Below are 27,286 nucleotides of genomic sequence, written 5' to 3'. Positions count from 1 at the left end.
TTCGCACGTTATTTTTATCAATTAATACAAAAATTATTTATCTAGACAATCTTGTTACGCATAAAAATAATTTAATATGCATTACCTGCGACCTTAGACTTTTATCTTGGATAATAAATTGCATTATGTGTTATATTGCTTACGTCACAAATGTGTTAACAAGTTTAAATGTCAATATCAATTTTGCAATTTTGCGTTATCATATCATGCTACACTACAGAGTCTTTCAGTAGTCGTACATACATATCAAAAAATACTTCCGCCCATTACCAATCTCTTTTAAATGAATGTATAAAAAAATCACGATTAATTTTATTTCCCTCATTTCTCTGGTTAAATTTGTGCATATGTAATCTAATTTTCTTAAATAATAAACATCATAACATATACTAAAATTAAATATTTTTTCGTAATATTTTTTCGTAGATGATTTTTAGTTTTTCCTTATTTATACTCTAATTTATTTTTGTAGCATATCTTTGATAAGATAGTAGAAGATGAAAGTATATTTTTTACACATAAATTCTATACAAATGAATATTATTGGGCAAGTTGGCGCGAAACAGTTTGTAAAAAGGCAGAAAAATTTTCATTAGGTTCCAAGTGTAAAAGCCGACAAGTATGGTCCCATAGCTTTTTGGATATTTGATCATCTCTGGCTCTCCATTGTGGCCTGGACACGCGGCATTCTCTATTAAAAAGAAAAAGTATGACAGTAACAACAAGTATAAATTTGTTAAAAATAGATTTTAGAAAAAGAAAGAAAAGAAGAAAAAAGGAAATTTAAAAATAAGTTTAAATTGTTATTATGTTGTATAATATGTTGTTTAATTTGCAAAAAATATTTCATATCATATAATTTGCACTTACGAATAGTAAAGACCGGTCTCATCAGCTGTTTTTTCATCAATAGCACAATATATCGTTGTTTGCGCTCCTTGTGTCGGATTTTTGATGAATGGCCGCATAATATGACGAAAAAAGAATGTCGCACCCGGAACTATTGTTTTATTATAGTGTCGTCCTAATTCGGTTCTTATAACGCCGGGATGCAAAGCATACACATTTATTCCACTAATATCAGCTTCTGAAAATAAAATTTATATTTTCTAAAAATATAAATTATATTCTTTTCTATAAAAATATGTTATCTTGTCACAATATTATAGATAAAGTAAAACTTTAGCTCTCTTCATCTAACTTCATCTTTATTAAAAATATATTATTTTTTAAATAATTTGTTATTTTAAACGCAAGTAATCGCTGTTTTGACTGTTTTATAATATATGTATGTTTACTTCATTTTTTACCTTTCAATCGTCGTGCAAGTTCCTTAGTAAATAGAATGTTTGCCATTTTGCTTTGCGCATACGCTTTCAATGGACTATACGATTTTTCCAGATTTATATCATTGAAATGTATATTGCCGACTGCAATGATAACAATAGATACTACTCAGATATAATATAAATTTATTATCTAGGATATATATTATCAATATGTTTAATATTAACTGAAATAAAGAAATAAATTCTTCCGAAAAGAAAATGAAAGTTGTAAAAGATATTAATAAGATTTTAATAATATAATATTTTTTCTCTTATTTCTCACATATTTTACTTCTTTCTATTTCATTTTTACGTACAAATATGAGCAAGTGATGACACGTTAACTATTCTGCAACCAGGAGTGGATGATTGTATTTTCGGCAGTAGTAATAATGTCAGGAGAAAATGTCCGAGATAATTCGATTGTAGCTGCAACTCGAACCCGTCTTCGGTTTTGTAATGCGGACACATCATTACACCAGCATTATTTATTAATATGTGAATAGCTGATTCAGTTGTCAATAACTGTTTAGCGCATTCTATTACACTTTTTAAACTGCAAAGATCCAATGAATATATCGCAAGCTCACCCAATTTACCGTTGTACTGCTCGCTTTCTGTACTGTTATTAAATAAATTATATTAAACTATTATTATAATTAAGTAATAAATAGTTATAATTAAATTAATATTAATATTAATAATTTAATAGTAATACAATTTAATAATATAATATAGTAATTTAATAGTATATAAGTAATTAATATTAATAATTAAATTATTAAATAAATTATATGATACATTTTATTATAAATTATATAGTATATATAATTTTTAACTGAAATATTTTCTTTATTTTTTCATAAAAGCGTTTCCAAATGCTTAGCAATTATTTATTAACAATACATTATATATTGTTAATGAAATAAATAAATAAATATATATATATATATATTTATATATATATATATATATATATATATATATATACAGATATTTATTGATGTGATATAAAATAATAAAATGTATAATGATCTAATGTAGCATTATAGTATGTGATATATAGTATGTAATGTAGCATTATGTGTGCCTCTCTCCCTTTCTCTCTCAATATTTATAAATACATCAACATTCCATTCATACATGTAATGTGATTACATATTGATCTATTTAAATATTTAATATGTATAATTATGTGATTGGCATAACTCAGCGGGAAAAATTATATAATATAAATTATGAAAATTATAAAAATTTTACAATATAAATTATTAGGTTGGTGCAAAAATAATGCAGTTTTTATAACTTTAAATTTGATACCGATTTACTTTTACCTTTATACATTATTGTAAACAGTAAAATTAGTACTACTGATTTCTGCTTATGTTTATTGTTTACAGAGTTTAGTATTGCTGAATATAACTATTTAAATTAACTATGGGAAAAAACAAATTTATGCGATTTTATTATATGAATTTAAATTGGGATGTAAAGTAAGAGAAACTGCGAACTCAAAATATCAAATTTGTTTTTGGCCAAGATTAGCAAATGTACAGCTCAATATTATTAGAAAAATATTGTGAAAGTGGAAAGTGAAAGTTGAAAAACAAGAAAGTAGTAGACGTCCTTCAACTATTGACAATAATAAATTAAGTGCCATTAATGAAGCGGACCAATTTAAAATGTGGCAGAAGAACTTAATATTGATCACTCACAACAGTTGTTTGATGCGTGTTTAGCTTCGATATATAAAAATTGCATAATTATTTATTGCACCAATCTAATACATAAAATATTGCAAATCTTTATATTACTTATCGTCAGATGACGATAACTTAAGAAACAAAGTTAGTCAAACTTCAAATACATATGCAAAATGAGATAGACGCTTAAACAATCGAATATTTGTAAAAACCAACATTTTATAAAAGCCTAGGTATAAATATTAATTCATCAAAAGAAATTCGCGTTCGAAAGAAATTATCAAAATATATATCTTCTGCGATGATATGAAACGACTCACGATATAAAGAAAGATACATATGCTGCAAATTGTCAAATTTCAATCTTTTATATAATAAAGTCTCGTGCAATGATTGTGATGCATCATATGTCGGCCAGACTAACAGACAATTAAAAAACAAATTTCTGAACATCGAAATCCGACGAAATACGTCACAACTTTCAGTCCTAATCAATCATAGACTTGAATTCGGTCATGATTTTAATTGAAAAATCTGAGATTTTGGACAGGAAGTCCTCGTTGAATAAAAGACTTGTCTCTGAAATACTGTTTATCAAGAGTTAAAAAAATAACTTGAACTTGCAGAGGAAGGGCTTACATCATGCATTTGCGACAATAATCGATCATTTATCGAAAATGAAGCGTTCATTCGTATATTTATATGTTTGTCATTAAGTTACATCCTTGGTTGAGTCTATTTTTACGTTTTTCTAACAACTGACATATTTATACAGTTCGTCATCAAATCTCGACATAAGACGCACAACGGCATACTATATTATTATACACTGAGAAAAATGTCCGATGAAATCCGATGAAAAGGTAATGAACGGATATTATTAACGATTATTAGCCGATCACTTTAATCGGAAAAAAAAGAAACCGATCTGTTATCCAATCAGAAAATATCGATCGATGGGATATCTGATCAGAAAGTTCAAAATTCGGAACTTTTCGATCAGATATCCGATTAAAGTGATCGGTATAATATCTGTTCGTTACCTTTTCATCGGATTTCATTTGGACATTTTTCTCAGTGTAATTGTAAAAAAGCGCGGAATTTGATGAGTCATGTTTCTAACTATTAATTTAAGCAAAAAAGCTTATTCACGTGTAATATCTTTCGGTATTTATTTTATTATTTTTACTCGATTTGTTAAATCTGCTGTGACGTCGTATAGCATGACTATAGTATATTTAATTGATTGTTGAAAGCAGAGTGCTCACTAGACCTTCGCGGGATGCAGCATCATCTACGTGTCGAGAATAAATTCATCTACACGTCGAGAATAAATTTAATGTAACGCATCACTATCTGTAATATATATATTGTTAACATCGCGCTGAAGAAAGATCAAAAGATGATCCGAAACGTTCGCTTTTTGTTATTATAATGTGTTTTTTTAATAAACTAATATTGAAAAAAGAAATAAGTGTTGTTTCTTCTCTGCGCTCCAATTATCACGTGTTAGCTCTTATGCCATTTTCTTTTTAATTTTTTTATATAATATTAAATTGTCTATAACAATAAAAATAGGATTGTTAACTGTTTAAAATTTGATATACATATATAATTGCACAAGTAATATTTCAAATTTTTTTGCTTCTTTTTTTCTAGAGTATATTTGCTTTTTTCTCTAGAGTATTAAACAATATTATATAATTATATAGATATATTTAGTTATTACAATTATATATATATATATATATATATATAGAGAGAGAGAGAGAGAGAGAGAGAAAGAGAGAGAGAGAGAGTTTTATTCATTTATTTACCTTGGAAATGGCTGATTTTTTATATATTCAACTGCTTGTTTTGCTTTTTCCACATTCCGACAGGCCAATATCACTCGTGCACCTAAATGTACGATATATTTATATATACGCGATATATTTATATATTAATTTTTGAAATGCATCAATGTTTGTTAGCTATTTATTATATTTTATTGTATTGTATAAATATGAATCGCGATATATATATATATATATATATATATATATATATATATATATTGTGCACAAAATTAACGCATATTTTTTTATTTTTTATTTAAAAACTGATATTTAAATTTTAACGAAAAATTGTAAAGAAAAAGTGAGAAAAGAATTATGCGTTAATTTTATCTACGAGTGTATATATATATATATATATATATATATATATATATGTATGTATGTATGTATGTATATATCACGATTCATTTATAATTATCTATTGTATATCAATAATGTAAAAATAAATAATCGATCCTTACCTCTTCTATAAAAATCTATGGCGGTTTCCTTGCCGATTCCAGTATTTGCACCTGTTATCACTGCAATTTTATTATCAAGACGTACTTTACTGGCGCACGATTTATGATACGTCCACATTTCTAAATTCTTTTTCTTATGTACTCTCGACGAGAAACGATTTTACTTATGTACTTTCTTTATCTTGCCGTGCTGAAAACCTACTAATTGCTGCAAACCTACTAACTGCTGAAAACCGACTAACAGTACCACAGCAAGAAATAACGATATATACTTGACATATCAATGCAAAGTGAAAACATAGTAGGTAGGAGAAAAGAGAGATGCAGAGAGAGGGGAATATAAAGATACAGGATGGGACTCTCTCCATTTCGAATATGTTCGCTACTTTTAGAGCTATAAAAAAAATTGTAATTACCAAAGTTGTACTATACCAAAGGAGCTATAATGTGATAAAAGTATTTTTTCAAAAAGTGGAGGCGCCTCGGAGATTTAAAGATCAACCTCTATTTTTTTTAATGGCATGCTATACCTTTTTATCCTTAGTTCGATAGCGTATTTTGAGACGATTTCAACGACCTATAATTGAAGATCATTCGGATGATATTCGCATGAGTTTCGGATAAATAATGGAGTAAAATAATGATTGCTACTTCATAATAAGTGTTCGAAGTGACGTCTGTTTACATCGATCAAGGTCGGCGTTAGGGACGTGCGAACAGGGCGTTGCACGCGGCCCCACGCTATCTAAGCAGTCAAATTCATTATAATGCTAATATTACATATGTCTCTATCCGATAGCTAATTGAAACAAGCTTATCGTATGATGCATGTATTAGGCCGATATTATATTTGTCATACAACAAATGTGTAATAGCACCCTTAGTCTTAGTACTATAGCCTTACAATTAGTCGATTAGAAATCTCGCTCAGCGGATTGTGTGCAAACGAAAGTAAAGTTTTATTACTTATATTACTTAGAATATATATAAATGGAAATTGAGTACTGAATCTGTGTCCAACATCTGTGCGACATTTTTAAGTTTACATATTATTATATGAAATTTTTTTAAATCCCGAAGCAAAAAGTCAAGTATTTGTTATTTTTAAATATGTAATACAAAAATAACTATTTCTATATTTAGAAAATAATATATGTTTTTTGTTTTCAATGAAAAATAAATATATATAAAATATATATAAAATATATAAAATATATATAAAATAGATTTCAATGAAAGATAATATAAAAGTTTTAAGTCCAGCATTTTAAATCGCACCAGGCCCCGCTCAGATTAGAACCAGCCCTAACATCGATACAAACGTTTAATTCCTGAAACATGTATGTTTCTCAATACCTCTGAACTGGTTTTTGTACATGCTGCAATAACTCGTTGACCTTGGAAAATATCAAGCAATTATTGCAGAATGTGCGAAAATTTAATCATAATGTTAACATACAAAGTGTCCCATTTTAATCGATGACCCCCGAATAACTTTTTTAATTTTGATTGTAGGAAAAAATGTTTCAGACAAAAGATGTATGGCTTGAAAGGGGACATAAGATGGTATTATTGGTTTTATCTTGAAAAGTTGTTTGAAGGTCACACCTTCAATTTTTTAAATAAAACCCCCTATTTTTTATTACTTATTCTTGTAGCTTATCTCGAGAGCAATTGATTCCTCTCATTATTTTGTACATAAAAGTATTACGGTAAGATAATCAAAAAATGAATATTTTACAAGATATTTTACGGTTTATGTAAAATTATGTAAGAAATGATTTCAAGCCTCATAACTCGAAAAGTACTTAATGAAGAAATACTTAATTATAGCGTTTTGGAAAGCTCTCGACGTGAGCTACCAGAATATTTAATAAGAAAGATATTTAATAAGAAATTTAGCAGTCTGGTAAGTGTGCGAGAGCTAAGACGTTTTAATAAAAATCTTGTATTTGCATAGTAAATTAACATAGAAAATGATTTTCATTCGATATATATAAATATTTAACGAATTAATCGAACGTTTGCATTCTGCTTGCCATTTTACTCGCCGCGTTACAGTGAATATCGCGCGAGAGAGGCAGGCAACATGCGCGGCGTCGTGCACGATTTCGACTGTCCGCGAGCAGACGAAAAACGGCCAATTTATATCTCGACTTCCGGACGCGATAGCGATTTCGTTCTTTTTGCATAAAATTCTACACCATTTCGCGGCACTACCGTTTAAATCTCGTCCCGATCGCCCGAGGAGCGGCTGACTTACAGTGAATATCCGAATTCTGCTTCTTGAACTCACACTTAAGTGTAATATTTATATGTATATATATATATTAACATTATGATTAAATTTATAAAACTATTTATAAAATATGTATTAGATTATTGAAATATGCATTAAATATAATATATTTTAATACAGGCTATTGAGATATATATGTGAGAAAAAGGAATCTAAAATGAAATAAATTATTATATTCATTTATAAATTATAAATGAAATATATTATAAATTATTTTTGTTGCAGATAATAATTATTTCTTTAATATAATATTTAAAGAAATTTTAAATATATTTTATTTGATGTTTTATCATTCGATTTTTCGGCAGAAATGATTTAAATATAATTCAGATTAGAATGCGCAGTAAAACGATCAAGTTGCACAATCGAGTAATTAATATAACGATAAGCTTTGTGTGATATGCATCACTCATTTAATAAATAATTTACCTATATTTTAAATATTCTTGCATAATTTAATAAATACGGTCACAACAGGTATATAAATTGTTTGCTATAATATAAATAATGAATGATATGATTAATGAATTATATGATTAATTAATTTTTATAAGTAATATGTAATTATATACACACATATATTGTGATGATATATCTGAAAACGCGCATTTTACATAATTTTTCATTTAAATAAATAAAAATTAAAGTGAAGAAGAATTCCGTGTTATAAATTATCTCTTTGTTGCAATGTTACAAAATTATAAAAAGCGCGAAATCTGGTGAGTTATGGTTCTAATTATTAATTTAAACAAAAAAAAGCGAATTGACGTATGATTCTTTATTTAAATGCAATCACGATCAATATCGCAATATGATAATTCGCTATGTATTCGCTTATTATAATTAATGATTATTAAATTTTTAATGAACGACACAAAACTATATTGTTATAACGATAAATGCGATTTTATCAAAGCGCGATTATTTATTACTGTTAAAATAAAAATCAATACAATAAGGAAAAAAATTATAAATTTAAGATTGATTATTTTTATTACATATAAATGCATGTATCCGATTTACTCAATTAATCTTTGCAACAAAAACTGTATGCAAATTGACAAAAAAATTACAGTGCAGAGATGTATTTTTTAATATTTATTACGTTTTTACTGAAATATTCCGAATTTTGTTAATCGAAATAATTAACTTTTGGCAGAGAATTTCGCCTTGTGACAGATACATGGCTAACTTTATTGAATTATATTTAATATCTTTTTAACCAGTTAGTACTTATATAATATTATTTGACCAAATATTTCCTCTGTATCTAAATTTTTGCAGATTTTAAACAAATTCTGAATACTATTTCCATGTGTTTTTGTCATTTGAATCGACGTGGTTATACGTTTCCCATAAGAATACATGTTAATTCTGTGCAAATTAAAATTTTTATAACTTGTAAACGCTTTAGTGAATGGATTTAAAAATTGTACTGAAGATTCTAGACATATGTAAGGACATTCTGTACAATTTTCGTTAAATTCTCAATATTTTGAAAATAATTACATCCTTAATAACATATGGAACAAAGATATGCGATAAGTAATTTATAAAATATTTATCATTTTTATTTATATTATTTTCAAAATAGAGACATATTACTTGTTCTTTTTTTTCATTTTCTCAATAGCATGTATGATTTATTCTAAATTATTAATATAATACATATATAAAATTTCAGATTTTAAAATATTTAAAATATCTGATAAAATATTTTTGTACTAATTAATATTTTTTATATTTTACATAGCTTCCACATATATATATATATAAAACTAGATGTAATATGTAAACTTAGAATAAGACAACTTTACAACTTATATTACATGTATAATCGCAAATATTTAAATATAAAATACAAAATTTAAAATTTTATGTGATTAATTTAAACAGTCTACTTACATTATTATAATACGATTAATCAAAATAAAAAATTCTATGTAGTTCTTTAATTTACAGCGCTTCAGACAATTTTTATTTTACAATTTCTACAGCGCTACACTATTTTACTATTAAATAAATTGATTATGTTTTTATAGGAATAAGCACTTATTAGCTTCTTATTTCATTATTTATATTTCAAAGATATATATGTTTTGAATATGCAATAGTCTTACATGTACACCTTTTTTACATATTATTATCTTCTCTTATATAATACTACTTATAATAAAATTGCATATCAAGCTATAATATCAATCTTATATTTTTCTGTTGTTGGAAGTTATTAATGTATCATTTCCGGCCTTGAATCGATTGTTGTGAAACGTGGCTGCTACAGAAACGAGATGATCGTGAGATCTCGTAAATTCTCGGAACATTTGATATTCGAGAGATTCGCGGTATACAGGGTGTAACTGAAAAAGCGCTTACGAAGCAAATAGCGTTATATCTGATTAAAAATCGAGTCGAAAAGCCCTGAATCATTTTTTTTACAATGCTTAAAAAAGCGGTAATTATTGAGTAAAATTGCATCAATAAGCACTGATCTTTAGACGGCCGCATGTCAGCGAGCTGCGTGCCTGGTAATGTGCGTAATGACCATCACACATAAAATTCCATAAGCACATAAAACGTAAGCATAAAGAAATCGATCAATCACGATCGAGTATTGGCGGATATTGGATTTTAATAATCGCTACTTGAGAAAAAATCATACGTGTACATAATCCTTGGATTTTGTATCAGCTAAGATTAGATTTGAAAAAAATTGCGTATTAATATGCAATCAACACAGCTCAAGCTGCATCTCAAGACAAACTTCCTCTGAGTATCTCTATTGAATCGAGATTATAAATAAATACCATATTCATTCTTAAGATTTATTTAGTAATCTTGAGATGTGATTTAGTATCACATCTCAAGATTAGTTTCAGCTGAGTGTCTCAGCAGAATCATGATTATAAATACAGGTCTTAGTAATTCTTCTAAAACATGTATTAGAATTTATTAGAAACAAATAAGCTTAGTTACAAAAACGCAAAATTTATATATTATAACTACAAAATTTATATTATAATTTAATTGTAAAAAAATAAAAAAATGACTATAATAATAATTTTCTAATATAAATAACTCAAAAACTCTCTCAATATGAGGCTGTCAACCTTCCATATTATAAAAAAATGTCATGTTGCTTTTAAATTCATAAATTATTTTTTTTCAAAGACTATTTTAACGCGACCACTTAGGAAAACATAAATTAAAACACTATTTTGATACAAGCATTTGGAAAAATACATTCTACATTTGTTTAAAAAATTTTATATAATATATTATTGAAATATATATATATATATATATATATATATATAAAATATATTATTAAAAGTATCAAAATTTATATTTAATTTCTAATATATATGTACATCACTCCAATAACAATTTTTAAGTCATAAATTCATATATATCATTAATTCAATATGCATATATTATTCGACAATTTCAAGGGAAACAGTTTTTAAAAACTTTGCAAAATCTTCATCACATTCCAAACGCAAGAGCCGACAGGTTTGATCCCATAAATTTTTGGCAATTTGATCATCCTGCGCTCGCCATTGTGGAGTCGCAATTCCGCATTCTCTGCGAAAAATAATATTCAAAATACTATTAAAAAATTGAATTAAATAGTATACACACATATAATGTTTAATGTATATTTTTGAAAATTGCTATGTATAATATAAGGAATAAAATATAATTAAATATAAAAAATATATATGTGTATACGAACTGAGATATTTAAGGAAGCATTATTTGTACAAATATGAAAAATTGCAGAATTGAATTTTTTATAATAAAGATACAAAAAATACATGAACACACATATATGTAATATAATTCATTTTTTGATAAAATTATATTATATGGAAATATTTTCTAGAGATTATCTGATTTATTTTTTATTAAATTCATTGATTATATATTTTCTAAAGGAAGGGAGAGAGAAAGAGAGAGAGAAAAATAATTCTATAAAATATAATTTCTTCCTTACTTGTAATAGAGACCAGTTTCATTAGCTGCTTTTTCATCTACTGAACAATATATCGTTGTTTGTGCTCCCTGTTCAGGATTTTTTAAAATTGGTCGCAAAAATACTCGAAAAACAGTGCTTGCACCTGGAAACATTGTTGAACTAAAATGTCGACCTATTTCTGACGTTATAACGCCAGGATGCAAAGAATATACATTTATTCCATTAATGTTTGCTTCTGAAAAAAATATAATTTTTATTTATTAATTTATTAATTATTTTTACTTATTTCTATGTATTAATTATTATATTAACAATATCTTAGTAATTTCTATTTATTAATTATTTTATTAATAACCTTTTTCTAAAAGATTTTTAAGAATTATCTTGTTTGTAAACTAACATTTTAAAAATGGGAAAAAAGAAAGGTCCTTTAATCACATTGTACTCGTATAACATTATTATAAATAATTGGCTTATAAAAAAATAAGATAAATTAATATGTAAGCTAAAATCACTCAGATAGAAAAGAATAGTAGATGTTGTCTACTGCCTTTCTTTTTCTAACGAGTTGAAAGTAGGGATAGGAAAAAGTGAGGGAAAAACTGATCGCTCCTTTTTCTTATCCCTACTTTGTTCTCATTAGAGAGAAAGGTCAATGGCATCTATTTCCGTTCTTTTTTATCTGAGTTTCAGCGTTTATAAGAGGACTCGGTCTAATATTACTATCTCTGTGGCTAAAACACAGTTTACTCAATCTTTTATAATGAGTTATTATAATATTTAAGTCATTTTAACAACTATCTAAATAATATTCAATTTTTCGTTTAATTACTATTATTTACCTTAAAATTATTTACCTTAAAAGGTAAATAATTACTATTATTTACCTTTTAATCGACGAGCGAGTTCTTTGGTGAACAATATATTTGCCAGTTTACTTTGCATATAGGCTCTCATAGGAGTGTATGATTGTTTTAAATTTAGATCATCATGTATAGCACCAACTACAAAATATTAATGCCATATAGGTATTATCGTTTATTATTGGATATAACTTATGATAATATTACGATATTTCTCACATTAAGATGTGTTCATCTCTCTCAGCAATCTATATCTACATATTATAAAATTTATGTTTATATTAGTTATTAAACTAACATACATAGATGAAGAAACGACGATACATTTACTATTCTACAGCCAGGAACAGAAGATTGCATCTTTGGCAACAATAGAAGTGTCAGAAGAAAGTGACCAATATAGTTTGTTTGTAGTTGCAACTCGAATCCATCTTCGGTTGTTTGTTGCGGGCACATCATCACGCCAGCATTATTTATTAACAGATGAATAGCCGATTCTTTCATTAACAAATTTCTAGCGCAATCTTTTACGCTTTTTAGACTAGAGAGATCCAATTCATAAATAATGAGCTGACCTGGATCACCTTGAAATTGTTTTCTGTCTGCTCTGAAAATTATTGCATTATCTTGTGAATAATTATTATTATAATTATCATAACTAGTTCTTTAAATGTGACAACTGCTATTTGCGAAGATTTCACAATTGTTACATAATAAAACCAAAATAAAATAATCCGGGATAGGTTGAATATTATTTATTCTTTATATTATTTATTCTTACCTTGAAGGTAAATTTTTTTTAATGTCTTCAACTGCATCATTGGCTTTTTGTATATTCCGACAAGCCAAAATTACTCTTGCACCTATAAGGAAAATATATAGTTTATATTTTTTTATATTTTATATCTTTTGTGAGATATTTATTAAGATAATTTGAAACATTTTAAATTTCATTAATAAAAAGATAAGCATGAATTCTTTAACTTTTATCTTTTCATAATAATTTGGAATATTACTAATTAATTAATAATTAATTCTTATGTTTATAAATATTATTTTTTTCATCATTAACATTCAAAATATTTTTAGAATAGATTCTCTCTTCGCCACAGTTATCAAAATTACATACTAGTACAACTGATAAAATAAAGTTGATAAGATTGTTGATAATATCAAAAGAATGCTAAACCCATACAAACTTTTTATGCAAGAAATTTTTCGTTTATAAAACTTCAAATGAAATTAATATCAGCTATAATATTATAATTCGCATTATCATAAATATTAAGATTCACCTTATCATAAATATTATGATTCGCATTATCATAAATATCACACCTGTACCATATGTCACTGTCTATACCATGTATTAAGAACATAATGATATTTTCGCAAATTGAATTTTACGAATATATGTTTGCAACATATCAAAATAAATTTGTTATAAATTTATCTTTTTATGAATTACAACATAGTACTTAAAGATAAGATAACATAGTATTTAAAAAATATACAATCTAACAAATTTATGTGATTACTTTGATATCTTTGGAAATAAAAGTAAAACTTTCCTTTGACAAACATCATCAAATATAAAATATTTTATATAAAACTAATTTTCCCTAATATTAATAAATGATAAATTATTTTAAATAGCTATTTTGTTATTCATGCATTCTGTATAAATGTCGCTTTTTACTTATATTTTATATATTGTATTATGTATTAAAGTATCACCCGGATTTTGATATTATGATCATGATATATCGATACGTAATTTTCTTCGTACAGAGTACAGAGTTCTTCTAAAGGAGACACTAATACAGATATTCACTTATTGTTAATCGATTTTGATTTCCGTGAGCAACAGAGAAAAAGTCGGCAATTTATACTTAGACTTTTCTTGGAAGATTCAAATTTTGCATGAACCATAAATCCGAAACAATGTATAAATTTAACGTTCTCTTTATTATTTGTTATTATTGGATCTTTCGAGAAGGATGAGTGCTATTTTGGATTACGCTGACAATACGAGATATCGTTATCGAGCTACCTCAGATTAGGCGTCGAATAGATTGGTCTTGACTTTTAAACGACAACTTTCAGTGAGTTTTTTAATGAGGCAATTATGAAAGCTTTATTTTGTTATTTTTGGCTCGATTTCGAACATATTCCAAAAAATTTAAAATACTTCAGATAAAATACGTCAGAATAAAATACGTCAGAAAATAGAAATACTATCAATAATTAAATGCTATCAGAATTAGATGTGATGAACATATAACATATATGTATAATATACAATATAAAATAAAAATTTTCTCTTTTTTTCTTAATTTAATAAGTTGTTTTAAAAGATTTTGTTAGTTTAAAAAATTATGAATTATGTATCTACAAAAATACCTCTTCTGTAAAAATCTCTGGCAGTTTCTTTGCCGATTCCAGTATTCGCTCCTGTTATAACTACTGTTTTGTTTATGAGACGCGTTTCACTGGTGCATTGACTATGGAACTGCCACATTTTTACAATATTTTCTTTATATGATTTTAGTGCACTTTTTAAAAGTTGCAAATGTTAACTATCTGTTATAATCCAGCGTCAGTTTGAAATGTACCATAAACGAGGCAAGAATGAAGACTGAATAGAGGAGAAGAGAGTGGCTTGAAGTAACGTTAATGGAATTTAGTGCTTATATAATGTAGTTCAGGGACAGTGCCACGGTGTTAAGTCTCGTGAAAGTGAAAAGAAAAAGACAGAAATTTAAATTTGATAAGATATATGTACAAATTCTTAATTATTCATAAAATTATAGCTACTTAAAAATAAAATTAATAAAAAATAATTAATAAAAAATAAATTTATTTATTATTTTAATAAAAATATCATTTTTTTTCTTTTATAAATATTTTAACTAAAAATTTTTGTCTATGATATTTTTATGAAAAATTATTATTTTCAAAAATTTGAAACAAAATGTATCTCTATTAACAAAAGTTAATTTCATTATGAACTCTTCTATTTTTTGTTAAATGCTTCACTATTACGATTATTCATATCACTTAGGATTAAATAAGAGCTGCTATCACATGTATGTACAAGCACACATAATACAAATAAACTGATTACTCATTTATTATTAATGTTCAATTGATGTTGTCAGAGGTTTCTCTTATTAAAGGGCACAGCGTGGTTAAGTGACTTTTGTCGAAAAACTTTATGATAGACTTTATAAAGACACAATTACATGTGATAGATAGAAATGCGTGACGCTTACTGCTGCCATTTTAGTGCGTGCGTGTCCCAGATAAAAAGAAAAAATAGCAACGTCATCCTAAAGGCACGTTTATAATTGAAGCGATATCCATAAATCCTTTGTATTAATGTGCATTGATTTCTGCTTCATTTCTCACAGATATCAAATAAGAAAAGTCAACATTAATAAATAACATATGAATGATCAATATGTATGCATGAATACATAATATGAATCTAATAATATAAATGATTAATTCGATAATTATATACATTAATTATATACATAAGGAAAAGTTGTTTAGAATCATGCTCCTGACAACATATTTTAAGGTCATTGAAATTTCCTCGGTGAGGAATTGCTAATGTATAATTACCATTAATTCTAATGCAACATTTATGAGATTACTAATTTTTTCATTTTAAAATAGAATTCATATTTAATCTCCTTATTTAATAATAATAAAATAACCTAATAAACTAATAATAAAATAATATATAAGATTGCTATTAAATTTAGAAATTAATCTAATTTAAAAGAAGTACTGGAATTGTCGAACACCCGTTATTATCGCAACTTTACCATCAAGACGCGCTTTACTGGTACACATTCTATTATAAGTCCACATTTGGAATTTCTTTTTTCACTATCTTGCGAATAAAAGGCTTCCTTTATCTAACTGAACTAAGCGTTGCACTGAACACAACAAGAATACAATGCGATACTTATTGACGGAAAGGATACTTTAATAACAGGACAAAAATTACGTAAGAGGAAATTACGTAAGAAGAAAAATGGAATTATAGAGCACTTTAGAGCTACAATAACTGCTAGGATACTTCACACCACATGCAGCATATAAATTAAATAATTATTGAAAATACTATGTATAACGTGCGTGTGTGTGTGTGTGTATACACACACACACACACACACATACATTACATACATGTTTAATTTATATGTTGTATGTGGGGTGAAGTATCCTATTTCATATTTATTATCCTATTTCATATTTATTATCCTATTTATATTTATTATATATTATTCCCACAACAATTTTAATGCTAACTAATTTATATTATTAATTCAGTCATATATATTAATGATTATTTAATCATATATTATGCATTCATATATGATTCAATGAGTAATTTGAAATGGTTTTCAAAAACGTGTCAAAATCTTATATATCTTATATATGATTCAATGAGTAATTTGAAATGGTTTTCAAAAACGTGTCAAAATCTTCATCAGGATTCAAATGTAGAAGTCGACAAGTTTGATCCCATAAATTTTTGGCAATCCGATCATTTTGAGTTCGCCATTGTGTAGTTGCAACTTTGCACTCTCTGAAAAAAAATATTTTTAACGAAATATATATATATATATATATATATATATATATATACATATGTAGAAAGAATAGAAAAACACATATAATTATCACTAAAAATTGTTTAACTTAATTTTTATTATTATATTTATTGATTAGTTTTTGTAAAAAATAATTTCTATATATTTCTCTTACTGATAATAAAGACCAGTTTCGTTAGCTGTTTTTTCGTCCACCGAACAATATACTGTCGTTTGTGCACCTTCTTCAGGATTTTTTAAAACTGGTCGCAAAATCATTCGAAAAAGTGCATTTGCACCTGGAAATATTGTTCTACTAAAATGCCGACCTAATTCTGTTGTGATGACACCAGGATGTAAGGAATATACATTTATTCCTTTAATATTTGCTTCTGAAAAAAAATAATTTTGCTTTATTAATTATTTCCACAATAATCTTTTTTAGAAGATTTGTTTATCCTTTTTATAATTCAATATTATAGCAGAAAGATGAAAAAAAGAGAGACAGAGATCATCGTATCATATCATACAACATTATTAGAAACATTTAGCTCATGGAATAAATTAATATTTAAGATAATTTTTTATGATTTGATTGTATTTTTTTGTGTTATAAAATATGATAAAATGTACTGAGAAAAATAACCGATGAAAAGGTAACAAACGGATATTATCCGATTATTAACCGATCACTTTAATCGGATATCTGATCGGAAAGTTCCGAATTTTGAACTTTCTGATCAGATATCCGATCGATTGATATTTTCTGATTGGATATCTGATCGGTTTCTTTTTTTTTCGATTAAAGTGATCGGTTAATAATCGGATAATATCCGTTCGTTATCTTTTCATCGGTTATTTTTCTCAGTGTATAATTTCAGTTTTTCATCTAATAAGCTTTATCATTTACCTTTTAATCGACGAGCAAGTTCCTTGGTAAATAATATGTTCGCTAATTTACTTTGCATATAAGCCTTAAGAGGCGTATATGATTCTTTCAAATTTAAATCATCATGTATAGCACCAACTGCAATATATTAATAGTCATGATATATCAGTTATTTTCTTTTATTATTAGATATTAATTATTAGATTAACGTTATAATATTTTACATTAAAATCTTATATAAAATTATTGCTCATTAGTAATTTTTGCTTATATCATTAAACTTATATTTACATTTAAATTATATACTTAAGATAAGTTATACATAACTTATTAAATTTACGTACAAATGTGAATACGCGATGACACATTCAATATCCTACAGATAGGATCAGAAGACCGCATTTTTGGCAATAGCAGAAGCGTCAGAAGAAAGTGACCGATGTAGTTTGTCTGTAATTGTAACTCGAATCCATCTTCGGTTGTTTGTTGCGGGCACATCATCACACCGGCGTTATTTATTAGCAGATGAATAGCCGATTCCTTTGTCAGCAAATTTCTAGCACATTCTTTCACACTCTTTAGACTAGAGAGGTCCAATCGATAAATCATTAATTCACCTGGATTACCTTGAAATTGTTCTCTATCCGCTCTGGAAATTGTTGCATTATCTCATAAACAACAATTATAATTATTTTGTAATTATTTATTGTTAATTATTAAATATTGATTTTAAATATACATCATTAGCTTATTAATTAACAAATTATAATTATAAAAATCATATTAAACAATCTAAAAAAATGTTAAAAATTTGATGTTTTAATAACAATTATGTTTATCAAATTATATGATGATTAAATTATATGATTATTCTTACCTTGAAGGTGGATTTTTTTTCAAATCTTCTAGTGCATCATTTGCTCTTTGTAAATCTCGACAGGCTAAAATTACCCTTGCACCTATAGAAAGAAATGTCATATTCATAAAGACATAGGCTAAAGAAACTAAAATTCTCTATGTTTTTTAATAGTCATTTGTTCTTTAGTGATTACATATAATGACGTATATTTTATGTAACTATATTAATAAGTAATTAAATACGAGATATAAACTAAAATAAAATTGTTTAAAAATTCGTTAAAAATGTGATATGAAAATTATATTTTTGAAAGATTTCCGAAACTACATAAACAATATGAAGTATATATTAAATATCTGATTAAGAAGGATCTGATTAATTTTTAAATATTGACGGTTCTTCTAATTATGTTATAATGTTTTAATCGCAAAATATGTGCGTTGTTGTGTATGGCATACATATTATTTAAAATATATGAAATAATAAAGAATTTTGTAAAATTGATTAAACTATTAAATTTTAATATTAAATAATTTTAATATAAAAGAGAAATTAATCATATTTAAATATTTTAATATAAAAGAGAAATTAATAATATTTAAATATTTTAATATGAAAGAGAAATTAATAATATTTTATTAATTTTTATATTTAATCATATTTTTATATTTTAATCATATTTAATTAATTTTAATATTAAAATGTGATTAATTTTTCTTTTCTCTCTCTCTTTCTTAATTTAATAAATTTCAAAAAAACTATAAAACTTTCAAAAAGCTTTCAAAAAGCTGTGCATTTGTTAAAATTTAAAAAATTATAAACTGCATTAAATATAAAAATACCTCTCCTATAAAGATCTCTGGCAGTTTCCTTGCCGATTCCAGTATTCGCTCCTGTTATAACCACTGTTTTGCCTACGAGACGCGCTTTACTTGTGCACTGACTGTGGAACAGCCACATTTTTGCAATGTTTCTTTTACCTAGTTTTCAATTGCTACTTCACAGTTTTTTTAAACGCAATTGTCACTATCTGTCTCAATAAATTCGTTATGCTTGATAATTAAATCCACTCCAAAGCAACATTTAATCAAACTTTGTTATTGATCAGTCAGTCGAAATGTTTGCGAACACAGTGTGCGAACACAGCAAGAACGAGGATTAAACGGTACAGGAGAAAGGTGCAGTATCTGATTCTTCAGTGCGAAATGGAATTTATTGTTAACGGTACTTATATTTACTGTAACTTATCGCTGTCAAGTGCTAAAAAAAATGAAAAGAAAAAAGAAAATTATATGATAATTTTGATAAAATACATATATATATAGTAAATATCGTTAACAATAAATTCCATTATATATATGTATAAAATTCTTAATTTCTTATTTACTCAAAATTTAAAGCTGTTTAAAAGTAATATTAAATAAAAGGAATGATTTATTTATTGTAAATTTTTAATAAGAGTATTATTACATACTTTTTAAATTTTATTATATAAATATTTTGATTTTAAACTTTCTTTTACGATATTCTAAACTGTTGCTATTTTAGCAAAGTAAATTTATATTAAATTCGTACGACAATTTTGCGACAATTTTCACACATGAACATTTATTTTTATTTAAAATAGTATCTTTTATAGACTTTTACATGTGAATACAAGTTTTTATATTCTCTATCAAAGATAAAGTAGAAGATAAATTTAAAGTAGAAGATATTTCGAGTCCTATATGGGCAGCTAATATTTAAGTAAATATTTAATATCGTGTCAGAGAATCTTTCGTTAAAGTTACAAGAGTCAGCGTTAGCAGTCAGCAATATACGTCAGTACGCTCATGTTTCCTTAAAAGCAATATTAAAAAACGATATGCAGGTTTTATCTTTCTAGCATCAAATTTATGCCAACGATTCAGAACGAGATTGGAAGATTAGACGAAAGGCGGAGAAGTAAAGAACGAGAGGTAGAAAATCATTGACCGGTCGAGACTTCAGGTAGGCTGTACAGATTCTGAAACCTGTTTCGCTCTGGTGATCTATTTACAGTTCTCCTTCAAAAAGTGTAACATTTGGCGACAACATTATTTACTTAATATATATACGTGTAAAATATATATTTGATAAACAAATAGGACAATAATGTACATGCGAGTGAAACAATGTATAGGAAGCGGAGTGATTAAGAAATTGTACGTTCGATCTTGTGCGACTGATTCAAGTCATGTTGAAGAAATCGAACCGAAACCTTTTGAAGACATTCCAGGACCGAGATCTTTACCCATTATTGGCACGTTGTATAAATATTTGCCTTTTATCGGTAAGAATAGTATTATTATGATGTTGGATTATAAATTTTCAAAATTAAATTTGTGATAGGAGCGCGAAACTTATATTTTTTTCTATTTTTTTCTATTTCTACTGAATTATGGGACTCCCATTTTAATTCTATCGATTTTTACTTTATATTTTTTTCTTACATTTAATATAAATATATATCTTTCCATTTTATAATTTTATAATAAATTAATTTTATTAACCGTCAATGACGTAGGTGAATACAGTTTCGTTAAAATGCATACGAATGGTTTATTGAAACTAAAGCGATACGGACCTTTAGTGCGAGAAGAAATAGTACCAGGTGAATCAGTGGTATGGGTGTTTCGACCGGAAGATATCGCGAAAATTTTCAAAGCCGAAGCGGGTTTACATCCCAAAAGAAGATCTCACCTGGCACTTTTTAAGTATAGAAAAGACAGAAGTAACATCTACAACAGTGGAGGTCTTATAGCCACGTAAGAATTTTTATGATTTTTACAAAATTTCGCATGTAATATAAGAAAAGTCTACAGAGCCAGGTAGAATTGTTCCGCTAATAATTTTAAAAATACATGCAAAAATTTAATTTTTTAATTAGAAATGGCACTGAATGGTGGAGATTACGCCGTGAATTTCAAAAGGTCCTTAGTAAACCACAAAATGTCATCGATTATTTGGAGGATACTGATCTCGTTGTTCAGGAATTCGTACGGCTCTGTTCCCGTGAAAAAACCGATGATTTCTTGCCGTTATTCTCGCGTCTTTTCCTTGAATGTAAGATTTTTATTAAAATTATTAAGGCGAATTATATTTCATTTATGAAAAAACTACTAATTAATTAGTTTAAAGCGATTCATATTAAAATAAGAGCACGTAAAATATAAGCTAACTGATTCTCCAATGAATATAAATTTTGTTTACAATTTACTTTGTTTATATAATGGCAGTGATGTGTCTCGTTGTCTTTGACATAAAAATGGAGAGCTTATCAAAAGAAGAAAGACATGAAAAGTCCCGGAGTTCAAGACTTATCAATGCAGCATTTACAACAAACAGCGCAATTTTGAAACTAGACAACGGTCCAATGCTTTGGCGATTTTTCGAAACACCATTGTACAAAAAAATGCGCAAAGCCCAAAATTATATGGAAGAGTAAGTTTATAAAAATTAATTATAATAATATTTAAATATACAAATATCGTCGTAATTAATCTTATATTTACATCATCTTTTTTCGAAAAAGGCAATAATATAATCCAGCAAACACAGAATATTGCAACAACATTGCTGCAATGTTGTAATATTGCCGCAACATTACTGCAATGTTATAATATTGTCGTAATATTGCTGCAATATTCTGTGTTTGCTGGGAAGTAAAATTGCATATGCAATAGATGAAATATATGGCATTATCAATGAATAAAAATTAATTGAATTTTTTCATGAATATTTTATTTTCAAAAGGAGACTAAAAAATTAAATAAAAAAAGGTGAACAAGAGATGACAAGAAAATATATGCAGATAATTTTATTTTAATTTAAACTTTTCATAAAAAGATGTACTACTTTTTTGTATTACTTATGACCATTACAATTGTGAAATCAATCTCTATTAAAATTTCACTATTCATACGCAATTTTATTATAATTTTCAATTGCCTTTCAGAGTAGCGCTGGAAATGGTTACTCAGAAAAATCAGGACACATCAATTTGTCGAAAACAATCGCTTCTCGAGCAGTATTTGAAAAATAAAACTTTAGATATCAAGGATATTGTGGGCATGGCATGTGACTTCTTGCTCGCTGGCGTGGATACCGTAAGAGTGTTTCAGAATTAATTATGTATCTTATACGTAGAATTAAAATAAATTAATTCCTGAATTAATTTTCTAAATAAATCTAATTACCACAGACAACAAAAGTGTAACAAGGAACATGCGATTTTCGTTTTAGACGACATATAGCACGGCATTCGCTTTATATCATCTAGCAAGAAATACAGATGTCCAAGAAAAGCTAAGATCGGAAGCTACGGCTTTATTAATAAATCGTACTTCTCCAATAACAGCAGAGACTTTGAGAAACGCCATATACACTAAAGCTGTAATAAAGGAAACTTTTCGCATGAATCCTATCTCCGTAGGAATAGGCCGTATTCTGCAAACCGATGTGATTCTTAGCGGATATCGCGTTCCCCGAGGGGTAATATTATATTTTGCTTATATATATAAAATTAAATATTTTATTTAAAAAATATATATATTTAAGAGAAATTCTTTTTGTGTGGAGAGAAAATATATTTTAAATGTTTCAGACTGTCGTTGTCACGCAAAACCAAGTAATTTGTCGACTTCCTGAATATTTTGACGAACCAAATTCGTTCATACCAGAAAGATGGTTACGCGATAGTAATGGAACAGATAAAATTATAAAAGAAAAATCTATAAATCCATATATAGTATTGCCCTTTGGTCACGGTCCACGATCGTGTATCGCGAGACGATTCGCGGAACAGAACTTGCAAGTCCTCTTACTTCGGGTACGTATTTTAAAATATTAAAAGCTATACACTAAAGAGATATCGTAGTACGCAATTTCATAATTTAACATATTCTTTGTAGATATGCAGAAATCTGCGGTTTACATGGTGTGGAGAATCCCTCGGTTCACTATCGTTATTAATAAATTTACCTGATAAGCCGATTAAAATAAAATTCGAAGACTTATGCACGTAGAAAATCTAGATATTGGGATTACAATTATACTCTCGAAGATCTTTGTATGAGAAACAATAGTTTATTAGAACGAAATTGTTTCTTAATTATCTAATAGAGTTTCTTGATTATCTTTAATAGATAGACAGCAATAGAAATAATTATAAGATTTATATCTCGCTAATATTAACTTATGAGGCATGAAAATTGAACGGATCGTGGGTACGTTCTAATTGTAAGTCATATACTTGGGTGTCGCGGAAAATTTGGCATACGACTTGATGACCTTATTGACCGCCTCGAGGAAATCTTTCTCCGTGGCAACTTTGCGTCGTGCACGAATCGCGAACATGCCAGCTTCGGTACAAACGGATCGAATTTCAGCACCTGTGCTATTGGGACAGAGACGTGCGAGCAGCTCGAATCTAATATCCCTTTCAACGCTCATCGAGCGCGCATGGATCTTGAAGATGTGCGTGCGTCCCTCGAGATCCGGCAGGCCAAATTCTATCTTCCTATCTAAACGACCCGGTCGCATCAGCGCGGGATCCAACGTGTCCGGTCTATTCGTCGCCATTAGAACCTTTATGTTGCCGCGTGGATCGAATCTAAAACAATGATGAACTCATTTATAAATAAATTGTGAAAAATTAAATCATACGATTTTCAGACCAAGATAGTTTACCCGTCTAATTGATTGATCAGTTCCAACATAGTACGTTGTACTTCGTTATCGCCACCGGCACCATCGTCGAAGCGGGCACCACCGATGGCATCGATTTCGTCGAAGAAGATTAAGCAAGCCTTCTTACTTCGCGCCATCTCGAATAGTTCTCTTACCATTCTAGCGCCCTGCGAAAGATTAAATTGTCATGTATCGCAATTTATATATAAAGTTTTATAACTGGATTTTTACGTGAGATTTGACTTACCTCACCAACGTACTTTTGGACCAATTCTGAACCAATCACACGAATAAAACAGGCATCTGTCCTGTTAGCCACTGCTCTGGCACATAAAGTCTTTCCTGTACCTGGTGGTCCAAACAGTAAAACACCTTTCGGTGGCTCAATACCCAGATTAACAAACTTTTCTGGCTGCAATTAATTTTTATTATTTATTTTTGGCACTTTATTAAGAAAAAAAAATTGCTAAAAGAAAATATGATTATATGCTAACATGTAATAATGGCGTTTCAACAACTTCTCTCAATTTTTCGATTTGCTCTTTGCAGCCACCAACATCGCTATAAGTAACATCAGGCTTCTCTTCTACTTGCATCATCGTTACCGTAGGATCAATTTTGGATGGGAGTGGAATATGAATTTGATACTTATTACGATCCACTCCTACCCTCATACCTTCCTCTATATCAGTTGGTGCGACAGAATCAGCTAAATCAACTACAAATTTCGCAAACTGCTTCACATTTATTATATACTTTGGATCGTCGGAATCTGCATTTATAATTTTAGTGCAGCGTGCCACTTGCAATGGTTGTTCATTCTGCAGAGTTTGTTTATCCGCTGCTAGATCCCAAAGTGCTGGTGGTGCCAAACCAGTATCCGATTCCTTGATGCCAGTCAATTCATTTACACGCTTAATGATAGTTTGTATATCTTCATCAACACCTTTAATACTCTTTGTGTATTGTCCTTGGCCCTGCTTATTATAAAAATTATTATTGCATATGTTAATGTACTAGAAATTTAGAAGAATATTAATTTTTAAAATATGACATTTTGATACGATTAATGTACTCGTCTCTGAATCATATCTAATTTTAAAATTCTTTTAACAATAATTAAACTCACGTAAGTTTTCAATAAAGCAATATCGCCTTCATCCAATGCTGAAAATTCAAAGAACAGTATTTAGAAAATAAGATGACATAGTGAATGTGACATAAAAGAATCAGAGAGAGCTACAACTCACATTTTATCTCCTTCTCTTCCTTTTCTTCCTCATTCTTCACTTTTCGCATATCTTCTCCTAAATGATCCGGCATCTTTGAGTTTATTAAATCGTCTATTTATTCAAACAACACGCATTTATTTTTCGCAAAATTGATGGAGAGATTGACAATTCTATCGTTGTATAGGAGGGTTATGTTGCCTTTCGATTACAAGTGAATTAGCGAAATCGCGACGGTCCTCTTTTAGAAAGCTATGCGCTCTCTATGGATATAAAAACGTGCATATGAACTACGAAGTCAATATCCACGAATGTTTTCAGTGGGTAACATGTAATGGACAATTTCGGATTGTGTTCCGTGCTATGCGCACAAAATGTCGATAACACCAGTGCTATATATATTCAGTTTCTATATGTATATTCATTGTCATATTTATATTTTTATTTACAAAAAACAAAATGCCTGCTGTAGAGTTAAACAACATATTTAACCGTATTTCTATAAATTTCCTTAAGTCTTTTTAACAGTAATTTGATCTTTGATATTCATCAATCATTTTTTTAATTATTTAAAAATTTAATTAATAATACATGTATAGAATTTTTTATTTAAATTAATCGCTGATTCTTATGAAGGATTTATAATTAAGATTCAACAAATATAGATATAGATAGTTGCAAAATATTTTAAATGTTTCCTTCTTTATATAAAATATAAAGAATTCATATGTTCCATTCTAATATAGCTAACATTATTTATATATTTTTATTATAATTTTCATACCAGCATAACTTTTATGCTTAATACTTCATATAATACAATGTACTAAATTATAAAATTTAATATAATTACAAAATAGTATTACTATTAATAAATAGGTTGTATGCATACTGTCTTTCAATTTCCAATTACTATGCATTTCTATCCAATATATTCTCTTCTTCGAGTTCTTGGATTATTATGATTTATTGTATTCCTTTGTATTAACATCAAAAATTATCATCACTTGTCATACTTGTCCCTTCCTAAGAAAATTTTAATGATCACCTAATTGCCCTAACAATCCCTTTTTTTACATTATTTTATTTTTGATGATCACCTAATAGCCCTAACAATCCTTTTTTTTTACATTATTCTATTTTTTTATTTATTTTTAGTTTACATTATTTATTTAATTTATTTCACTTTTTGTTTTTTAATTTTAAATAATTTTTTCTTTGACAAATTTGACTGATTTTAATACAGGCATCGTCAAAATAAGAGATACCGAGGCATTTATTATTACTTTAGACGGCATACTTTGTAATTGACTCCGATATAAAACCTTTTGTTATTGTTTTTTATCACATCATCACATTTGTGCTGAAGATGGCCCAAGAATAGGGTCGAAACGTTCGCTAACTTTTCTTTATAATTTGTTCCATACTTATTTGATTGTATAATAAATAATTGTGTTATAAGATCAACACTTATAACTCGTATTGCCATTAAAACTGATTTGTTCAATTTTATATTTCG

At 27.5% G+C, this 27,286-nt stretch overlaps 5 protein-coding genes across 8 annotated transcripts; 1 reads left to right on the top strand and 4 right to left on the bottom strand.

Moving 5' to 3' along the window:
* Positions 1-414: 414 nt before the first annotated feature.
* Positions 415-5,582, bottom strand: LOC105255507 (retinol dehydrogenase 11). The gene is made up of 6 exons (XM_025407588.1): positions 5,331-5,582; positions 4,849-4,930; positions 1,646-1,950; positions 1,311-1,430; positions 871-1,087; positions 415-691 (listed from the first exon to the last, which is right to left on the bottom strand). The coding sequence occupies exons 1-6, from the start codon at positions 5,446-5,448 to the stop codon at positions 541-543; spliced, it is 993 nt and encodes a 330-aa protein (XP_025263373.1). The 5' UTR covers positions 5,449-5,582; the 3' UTR covers positions 415-540.
* A 5,446-nt stretch (positions 5,583-11,028) lies between these two features.
* LOC105255489 (retinol dehydrogenase 11) lies at positions 11,029-16,439 on the bottom strand. Of its 3 annotated transcripts, none has more exons than XM_020028865.2 (7): positions 15,599-15,862; positions 14,875-15,201; positions 13,253-13,334; positions 12,774-13,078; positions 12,496-12,612; positions 11,627-11,843; positions 11,029-11,214 (listed from the first exon to the last, which is right to left on the bottom strand). In XM_020028865.2, the coding sequence occupies exons 2-7, from the start codon at positions 14,990-14,992 to the stop codon at positions 11,064-11,066; spliced, it is 990 nt and encodes a 329-aa protein (XP_019884424.1). In that variant the 5' UTR covers positions 14,993-15,201; positions 15,599-15,862; the 3' UTR covers positions 11,029-11,063. The 3 variants fall into 3 exon arrangements, with proteins under 3 accessions (XP_019884424.1, XP_011263093.1, XP_011263094.1); XM_011264791.3 differs by having other exon boundaries at positions 14,875-15,109; XM_011264792.3 differs by lacking the exons at positions 14,875-15,201; positions 15,599-15,862 and adding an exon at positions 16,308-16,439.
* Positions 16,440-16,828: 389 nt separating this feature from the next.
* On the bottom strand, positions 16,829-19,826 carry LOC105255508 (retinol dehydrogenase 11). The gene is made up of 6 exons (XM_011264824.3): positions 19,672-19,826; positions 18,848-18,929; positions 18,315-18,619; positions 17,992-18,108; positions 17,257-17,473; positions 16,829-17,077 (listed from the first exon to the last, which is right to left on the bottom strand). Exons 1-6 carry the CDS (start codon positions 19,787-19,789, stop codon positions 16,921-16,923), a joined length of 996 nt encoding a protein of 331 aa, XP_011263126.1. The 5' UTR covers positions 19,790-19,826; the 3' UTR covers positions 16,829-16,920.
* Positions 19,827-19,888: 62 nt separating this feature from the next.
* Positions 19,889-23,941, top strand: LOC105255491 (cytochrome P450 302a1, mitochondrial). Of its 2 annotated transcripts, XM_011264796.3 has the most exons (10): positions 19,889-20,007; positions 20,700-20,818; positions 20,956-21,140; positions 21,375-21,615; positions 21,738-21,913; positions 22,087-22,291; positions 22,806-22,956; positions 23,093-23,341; positions 23,454-23,678; positions 23,761-23,941. In XM_011264796.3, the coding sequence occupies exons 3-10, from the start codon at positions 20,963-20,965 to the stop codon at positions 23,872-23,874; spliced, it is 1,539 nt and encodes a 512-aa protein (XP_011263098.1). In that variant the 5' UTR covers positions 19,889-20,007; positions 20,700-20,818; positions 20,956-20,962; the 3' UTR covers positions 23,875-23,941. The 2 variants fall into 2 exon arrangements, with proteins under 2 accessions (XP_011263098.1, XP_011263096.1); XM_011264794.3 differs by lacking the exon at positions 19,889-20,007 and having other exon boundaries at positions 20,810-21,140.
* On the bottom strand, positions 23,914-26,163 carry LOC105255490 (26S proteasome regulatory subunit 7). Its single transcript, XM_011264793.3, has 6 exons — positions 25,789-26,163; positions 25,668-25,705; positions 25,033-25,515; positions 24,786-24,950; positions 24,539-24,705; positions 23,914-24,461 (listed from the first exon to the last, which is right to left on the bottom strand). Exons 1-6 carry the CDS (start codon positions 25,859-25,861, stop codon positions 24,083-24,085), a joined length of 1,305 nt encoding a protein of 434 aa, XP_011263095.1. The 5' UTR covers positions 25,862-26,163; the 3' UTR covers positions 23,914-24,082.
* Between the last annotated feature and the right edge of the window lie 1,123 nt (positions 26,164-27,286).

This window comes from Camponotus floridanus, unplaced genomic scaffold (assembly GCF_003227725.1).
Source record: "Camponotus floridanus strain SB8 unplaced genomic scaffold, Cflo_v7.5 scaffold18, whole genome shotgun sequence".
Taxonomy (NCBI): Eukaryota; Metazoa; Arthropoda; class Insecta; order Hymenoptera; family Formicidae; genus Camponotus; species Camponotus floridanus.
This window is presented reverse-complemented; position numbering and strand designations above follow the sequence as displayed.

What these genes read in the sequence shown, in the direction of transcription:
- LOC105255507 (XM_025407588.1), bottom strand. Translation starts at nt 5,448, where the DNA reads ATGTGGACGTATCATAAATCGTGCGCCAGTAAAGTACGTCTTGATAAT. An exon ending in AAAAATCAGCCATTTCCAAG is followed by an intron (nt 1,951 to 4,848) that starts GTAAATAAATGA and finishes ATTTAATAACAG; the next exon opens with TACAGAAAGCGAGCAGTACA. An exon ending in GTCATCACTTGCTCATATTT is followed by an intron (nt 1,431 to 1,645) that starts GTACGTAAAAAT and finishes TTATCATTGCAG; the next exon opens with TCGGCAATATACATTTCAAT.
- LOC105255489 (XM_020028865.2), bottom strand. Translation starts at nt 14,992, where the DNA reads ATGTGGCAGTTCCATAGTCAATGCACCAGTGAAACGCGTCTCATAAAC. An exon ending in AAAAAAAATTTACCTTCAAG is followed by an intron (nt 13,079 to 13,252) that starts GTAAGAATAAAT and finishes AATAATTTTCAG; the next exon opens with AGCAGACAGAAAACAATTTC. An exon ending in ATCGTCGTTTCTTCATCTAT is followed by an intron (nt 12,613 to 12,773) that starts GTATGTTAGTTT and finishes AATATTTTGTAG; the next exon opens with TTGGTGCTATACATGATGAT.
- LOC105255508 (XM_011264824.3), bottom strand. Translation starts at nt 19,789, where the DNA reads ATGTGGCTGTTCCACAGTCAGTGCACAAGTAAAGCGCGTCTCGTAGGC. An exon ending in AAAAAAAATCCACCTTCAAG is followed by an intron (nt 18,620 to 18,847) that starts GTAAGAATAATC and finishes AACAATTTCCAG; the next exon opens with AGCGGATAGAGAACAATTTC. An exon ending in ACTTGCTCGTCGATTAAAAG is followed by an intron (nt 17,474 to 17,991) that starts GTAAATGATAAA and finishes ATTTTTTTTCAG; the next exon opens with AAGCAAATATTAAAGGAATA.
- LOC105255491 (XM_011264796.3), top strand. Translation starts at nt 20,963, where the DNA reads ATGTACATGCGAGTGAAACAATGTATAGGAAGCGGAGTGATTAAGAAA. An exon ending in GCCCAAAATTATATGGAAGA is followed by an intron (nt 22,292 to 22,805) that starts GTAAGTTTATAA and finishes ATTGCCTTTCAG; the next exon opens with AGTAGCGCTGGAAATGGTTA. An exon ending in TGCAAGTCCTCTTACTTCGG is followed by an intron (nt 23,679 to 23,760) that starts GTACGTATTTTA and finishes TATTCTTTGTAG; the next exon opens with ATATGCAGAAATCTGCGGTT.
- LOC105255490 (XM_011264793.3), bottom strand. Translation starts at nt 25,861, where the DNA reads ATGCCGGATCATTTAGGAGAAGATATGCGAAAAGTGAAGAATGAGGAA. An exon ending in TTGCTTTATTGAAAACTTAC is followed by an intron (nt 25,516 to 25,667) that starts GTGAGTTTAATT and finishes TATAATAAGCAG; the next exon opens with GGCCAAGGACAATACACAAA. An exon ending in TCCAAAAGTACGTTGGTGAG is followed by an intron (nt 24,706 to 24,785) that starts GTAAGTCAAATC and finishes AATCTTTCGCAG; the next exon opens with GGCGCTAGAATGGTAAGAGA.